The sequence below is a fragment of the Octopus bimaculoides genome, chromosome 5 (genome assembly GCF_001194135.2).
Source record: "Octopus bimaculoides isolate UCB-OBI-ISO-001 chromosome 5, ASM119413v2, whole genome shotgun sequence".
Taxonomy (NCBI): domain Eukaryota; kingdom Metazoa; phylum Mollusca; class Cephalopoda; order Octopoda; family Octopodidae; genus Octopus; species Octopus bimaculoides.
Window position 1 is genome coordinate 36620392 of NC_068985.1, and position 7183 is coordinate 36627574.

At 33.7% G+C, this 7183-nt stretch overlaps 2 protein-coding genes across 3 annotated transcripts in view; one reads left to right on the forward strand and one right to left on the reverse strand.

Moving 5' to 3' along the window:
* LOC106871304 (splicing factor U2AF 35 kDa subunit) overlaps positions 1 to 1128 on the reverse strand; it is a 21287-nt gene extending 20159 nt beyond the window's left edge. The window contains exon 1 of one of the 2 annotated variants that reach the window (XM_052968323.1): positions 999 to 1128. In XM_052968323.1, the coding sequence (XP_052824283.1) occupies positions 999 to 1042 (44 nt within the window). In that variant the 5' untranslated portion in view covers positions 1043 to 1128. The remainder of the gene's footprint in view (positions 1 to 998) is intronic. The other variant, XM_052968324.1, reaches the window with a different exon arrangement.
* A 3116-nt stretch (positions 1129 to 4244) lies between these two features.
* LOC106871302 (gamma-secretase subunit PEN-2) overlaps positions 4245 to 7183 on the forward strand; it is a 9385-nt gene continuing 6446 nt past the window's right edge. The window contains exon 1 of the mRNA XM_014917686.2: positions 4245 to 4357. The gene's annotated coding sequence lies outside the window, so the exon portion shown is untranslated. The remainder of the gene's footprint in view (positions 4358 to 7183) is intronic.

Here is a 7183-nt window from a genome sequence, read left to right on the forward strand (position 1 = left end):
TTTTTTTTCATATTCGTTTTCCACACACTTGTTAACCCCCCCCTCTCCCCAGGGTGGCTTATTATTATTATTATTTTTTGTTTCCGGGTGAAAGCCTTTATATTGACCATCTATTTCTGCCAGCCGAATGAATAAAATAGCATTTAACATTTTTATTCTTGCAAGTGGTGCCCTAGATATTACCTCATAAAAATCCAAAATTTACACTGCGCCATCCCACAAATATATAAATATACTGCATTTTAGGTTGTTTGGAAAATATTCTTCTAGAATAGATATTTAGTAAATCAAAAATAATCTAGGGTTTTGTTGTTATTATTATTAAAGCGGCGAGCTGGCAGAATTGTTAACACACCAGGCAAAATGCATAGCATTTCGTCTACACACACACATATATGAAAGCTAATCGCAATTAATTCAAATATCTAATACTAATAAATTTTTAACTTAGTAACAAAATCATTTCCCCCTATCTCCCTCTAAACTTAGCAAGCTACTGTGACGAACATTGAAAATAACTTGTAATTAAATTATCATAATTTATGTCATTTCATTTCATTCCTTATCACTTTAATCCTATACGAATGTCGCTATGTTCCTTGTGACTGACTGAAAAGAAGTCAATATTAACCGACATAATTTATTCACATTATCATCGATTATTTTCATGAAATGACTTTAACACATGAAAAACTAATATTTAAAAAAATAAAACGTAATGCTTTTAATTAAAGGATTCCATACAACATAAAGGGAATCATCTTCATTCAATATTTATAACAAAGAGATTTTTTTTTCCCGTGAAAATATTTCTCGACAGAATATCAAATAAATCTGATAAATGGAAGCGGTAAACTGTTACACAGCATACGACGAAAGAAATATGAACAAAGCTCCTTCCATATAAGTCAATAACAAATAGAGAGTGGTATAAATAACAGAAAGATACATAAGAATAAACATATGAGATATAAAATAAATTTGTATAAATGAATTACTTGTCCTTTTCTGTGCCAAAAATTGATGCAAGATACTCAGCCATCTTTCCAACGTCTTCAGATTAGCTGAATTGTATTATGGGAAAATATTTTGACAATTTTTTTGTTATGTCTTTTCTCAAACAAACATTTTACTTTAATATAAACGGGATTAAATTTAGAATCAAAAGTCAGATAAAGAATAATTTTCTAAAACATACTTTTATGAAATAAATATCATCGGCTGAACCCGTAAATTAATGTTGATTAGCAAAGGGAGATAATCCGCTAGCTTTTAGTAACAATTTTATGTTAATTAAAAAAAAGTCATTTACGAACGATGTCACTTCAAGATCGTTAGATTAATTACTTTGATATATTACTACTTTTTGATTAAATCCTGATGCTGTTAACCTTGCCTTGCTTTGCCTTCATTCGGGCGCAATAAATAATTTTAGTACTATAGTGAGTTTGTGATAACGTTTTCATATTTCGGCAAAAAAATTTCATCGAACTTACTTTAACTACTATTAACCCTTGAACGGCGGGAAAGGGTTGCATGAATGTGTGTGCTAAACGGGCAAAAAAGAAAAATAAATAAAAGAATATTTTAATCAAAATTTAAAAAGTATTTATTTTCACTTTAAAAGAGTACAAAAGCTATAATTATTAATCTCTTGTACAATAAAATTTACAATCTCCATATCGAAAAGTGCCTTAAAATATTCAATTTCTTTTGGTGATTGCTGTATCCATGTACAATTTTTGAAACATTCGCCGTGCTAGGGTTAAGAAGAGCCAGAAGAGAGCTAAATAGGATCTCGCTAAATAAAATACTTTCGGTAATATACCAATTGGATTGACATAGTGGCAAGGTCTTCATATTTTTGTGAGGAATCGAGAACAGCTTTCTCCAAACGTGCACCTACTGCCTTTAAGAAAAAAAACATGAAGAGAAAAATTTAGTAACTTCAATTCGCACAAACAAATTTTATCTTCGATGTCACAGGTCTGGTAATAATACAACAAAATCCCTCAAATCTCTACGAATGCAATGACATGCAATATCTGAAGATTTCTTATAGCGACCTCACGCACTCACCCACATCCATATGCTTAACTACAAAGTATATTTGTCACCCTCGACTTCAGCAAAACTTTCGATGTATGGCATGCGAATCTCTTATCTAAATCAATGAGCCCTATCCGTCTCTCATCTCTCGGATCAGTAGCATCTCTATCATATCGCAATACTGTCGCATGTGTTTTTTACGTTTCAAGTTTAAATTCCGTCGAGGTCACCTTGGCCTTTCATCCTTTCAGGGTTGAGCACTGGGTTCATGTAATCGACTTACTCCCGCCCACTAAATTACTGGTCTTGTTCCAAAATGTGAAACCAATATCACCGTATGGTATCTCCCTCATTCTATCAATTCTGGTGTGTCCCTGAATTTTATACCCACTATATTCTCTCTATACATTAATGATCTTCTGCACGCCCTACAACACTCACTCTTGCAAAGATGACAATACTTCATCCCTCCCTAACATTCTCCAACTATACATCACCTCACGCTTGCAACCAAGGAAAATTCACGCCAAACTCACAACGACACTTTGAACAGAGATCTCGAAAGCAACCCTCCAGTGAGGATACAGCAATCTTGTCTTTTTCAACAAGAAAATACAAACGCTAGTCGTATTAAGAGAGCATCATTACACCACATCCTCTCAGTCATGAGTAACACTCAAATAGAACTTTCGAAGACTACTTGAATGTTTCTTATGACTGAGACCCAACAGTTAGGTGTCTCATTACCATTGGGGGGTCTCTTTTGTTAAAACCACTCCTTAACAGCGCAGAAGATACTTCAATCCCCAAACAGCAGTCAATATGCGACAAAGTTGATATTAGGCCTACAATAGATTCCTGCACTCACATGCACACATCCTTGACCATATCTAGAAAAGGGTCACCCGACTGACTGGCATAAAATCACTTAGAAACACACTCCTATCACTAGGTCACAGGCGCTCTTACCATCGTTCTTTCTGTTTTTCTACCTTTACTACTCTCCTGAGTTGGGTGGGATCCACTCCAGCACTCTCATTCTACTCGTCATTTTCCCTCTCATCACCCTTGTTATGTCTAATCCCCATCTCACGCACTAAACACAAGGTTCAGTCTTTCTTTCCAGAACGTCGGTCTTTCTGGATCCTTTCCAGCAGGTGTTGTCTTACTTGAGTTCAAGAGAAACGATAACGACATTTTTTATGTTGTGACTTTATTTCCATTTAGCAAAATTTATAACATAAAGGCATTATATAAAGGAGTCCATGATATGAAACCTCGACTATGTAATGTTATTTCCTTCCCTTTTTCTTTTACGTGATACTCATACCGTTGTATTATAATTTATTGTTCAGGAATGGCAAGCATACTTGACACACACCAAACAATCCCTTTCTTAATTTCCCTCTACTAAGAAATAAGCACAGCGAATAAGATACACAGAAAAAAAAACAAACAAAAAAAAAACGATAAGCTCAAGAATTAAAATGGATTATAATAGATTTGACAGCTACACTTGTGTTCTCTTGCAACTTTTGTTTCCTCGGAACTTCCAAAAAATGCCCATTTCCTAAAACAATTTTGCCGAGATAAGGGTGTAGATAATGATTATGTGAATAAAATGTAGGAAAAGAGAAAATTTTCATTATTGAACCATTCTTTCCCCCCAGCATTCGTCAATTAATTTCCGTAACTAGCATTTTTCAGTTTTTAATTTATTTTTTTCAGATATATATGGTTAAAACATACGTTCCCTTTACTTTAAAAAAATTCATTTGAGAATGTTTTTAAAGAGAGTTACGAGGAAACAAAGTCGAAAGTGGGTGAGAATGATCCCTAATCAACAGCGTCGAAAACATATTTCTGCAAATTTTCATTAAAAAAATTATGCATTTTTGAGAAAGATATGAAGAAACAAAGTCAGGAGATTAGGGGCACCAAACTATAGTTACGGCACACATTAGTGATAGTCATGACTATCATAGGTAACTAAAATTATTGATAACTATCGATAAAGAAAATATCAAACTGACACTAACAAGTACATTCGAGAGACAAAGCATTCCGCAGTAAATAAAGTATAAAAATCGAAATTTCCATAAATATTAACTTCATACAAAATATATATTTATACATTTATATATTTATGATAATAATAGTTCACTTTATTTTTCTTGTTTTTCACTTGTTAAGTTGTGCAGAAGAAAATTATGTGCAATTCTAATAAAGTTACTTCCTGTTGTAAGTGTGTGTCATTAATTTAAAGGGAGTGACGTGACTCCCTACTCAATATTATCGCTAAAACCAAGTACGTACATATTTATTCTATATTATTAATTACTGTTTCAAAGTACATATAATTTTCTTTGTAATGATGAAGTTTTCCTTCTAAATTTTTAACTGCGACTAATATGAAAACAAAGCTCAAATAATACTGTCGTTTATTTTTTTCTATTCAAGAAAAAACTCATTGAATTTTAATTTTATTCCTTTTCAGTAATAGGTTGAACAGTAGATATATTTAATCTTTATAAACAGGGCTTAGCCATAAGTCAGTCCTAATTGTCTCCTTAGTAGTATCTTGGATTCCATTAATCAGCGTGTCCTTTAAAACATCAGGATGTTAATTCAAAGAGATTTGGCTGCCATTTCTAGCAGCTGGAACGGTCATGTAGAGACTACCTACTTAACTCATATAAACAGTTTTTTTGTGCTCTACAGGGAATTACACTGGAGCAATGGAAACATGGGTTCAATTCCCCATTAAGTTCTCACTTTTTATCAACCAAAAACAAAACAAAACAGAAACGAAAATCAGGCTATTGAAAAAATACGAAAATGTCAACTCAGTTTTATTTTTTCAAATGTTATCTTACCTAAAGTTGTGCCTTGTTTTCAGAAACCTAAGATTCTTTTAACATTTCAGTTATAAACTTTTTAATATCGAGTTAATGAGCCTCTACGCGGCCTTTCAATTTGCTAGAATTAACTGCCAATTATTCCTCATATTACACGTTTACCGACTTCAAAACAATACATTGAACAGTGTAGTTTTGGACAAATAAAATCACGGTATTTGTCGTGGGTTGAATGTTTTGATTATTAGGTTTGCACGATCAAGATTGCTTTTGTTGCACAACTTGACAGGTACCAGTTACGATTGACATACAGTTATTTTTATAAAAATATTTTGGTAATCTTCAAGTTTAGGGGGATAAAAAAAATTTTGTCCACGTTTTCTTGTAATGTCCTGTACCCAGATATGCATCTATATATACATAGGTATGTACATATGTATGCATATACTCACATATTATTTGTGAGTATATGCATACATCTCTGTTTATAAATAAATCATTCACGTGATTTGATTGACGTTAGAGTTAGGATGTGATTTATTTATAAACAGCTAGAAGAAAAGGATAATACTGATAAGCCGTTCAGTTATTTCCCTTGAATATTTTTATTTATTTTTTTTATTCCCCTAAACTTGAAGATTACCAAAATTTTTTATCATTGTTTTTATTTACATTCTCTGCTTTATCATTCCATGATGATAATGTAGAAAAAGAAAACATAACAATGGAAAAAAAATTCGGCATATCTACACAAGTGTGCCCCCCATCCGACTTTGTTTCCCTTATAACTTTCCTATAAATGGATAGTTTTTAATGAAATTTTCTACGAGTGGCTGTGTGGTAAATAGCTTGCTCACGAACCACATGGTTCCGGGTTCAGTTCCACTGCGTGGCACCTTGAGCAAGTGTCTTCTACTATAGCCTCGGGTCAACCAAAGCCTTGTGAGTGGATTTGGTTGACGGAGACAAAAAGAAGCCCGTCGTGTATATATATATATATATATATATATATATATATATATATATATATATATATAATACAAATAATATGTGAGTATATGCATACATATGTACATACCTACATCTACATGTATATATAGATGCATATCTGGGTACAGGACATTACAAGAAAACGTGGACAAAATGAAAAACAGAACATAAACAGAGCACAGAAAACACACAGGCCACATAGAGAACATTTCCTTTATCAGCTGTCACCATTCTAAAATTAAGCGTTTCGAAGAGTTAGGGCACATATATATATGTGTGTGTGTCTGTGTTTGTCCCTCCAACATCGCTTGACAACCGATGCTGGTGTGTTTACGGTTCGGGAAAAGAGACCGATAGAATAAGTACTAATAAGTACTTGGCTTACGAAGAATAAGTCATGGGGTCGATTTGCTTGACTAAAGGTGGTGCTCCAGCATGGCCACAATCAAATGACTGAAACAAGTAAAAGAGTAAATACCTTTCAGGTTGTTTAAATTACGACTGTATTTGAATCTGATGTAAGAAGAGAAAAGAAAAAAAATTAGTGGGCGCACACACATAATTTTTTTTCAAGTTTCATTTAGTAGATATTTGTTATGTATGTCAGTATGTATGGGTGCACACCCACCAAATTTATTAGCATTGAATTCCAATATGATCGGAATCTACACTATCTAACAGGTATTTGTGGCTGTATGGTAAAAAAAACTTTATTCCCAGCCCTATGGTTACTAGTTCAGTCTCACTGTATGACACCTTGTGCAAGTGTCTTTTGACCCAAACCTTGTGAGTGGATTTGGTAGATGGATACTGAAAGAAGTCTGCTATGGATATATATATAATAATATCACTTAAACGACTCCGTCAGTCATGATTGATCATGAGTGCACCTAAGGGGTTCTCTTCCGGGGTACAAGTCTGGATGGAAAGTCGCCTCACCAGTGAACGCAGAACCTAGGGTAGTTTTCATGGAAGACCAGTAGTCGCCCATACATACCAGCCTCCCCTCTTCATGCTACCGATGTTATCCAAGTGACGTCGCAACTCCTTTCTAAAGCTGTGTGAACTGGAACAACGTGAAATAAAGTGTCTTGCTCAAGAACACAACATGCGGCCTGGTCCAGGAATTGAACTCACAACCTCACGATTGTAAGCTTGACGCTCTAACCACTGAGCCATGTTCCTTCATATATATATATTCATATATGTGGTGAAGCAACTGTTGCTGATCCCTTAATTATATATATTCATATATATATATATATATATATATATATATATATATA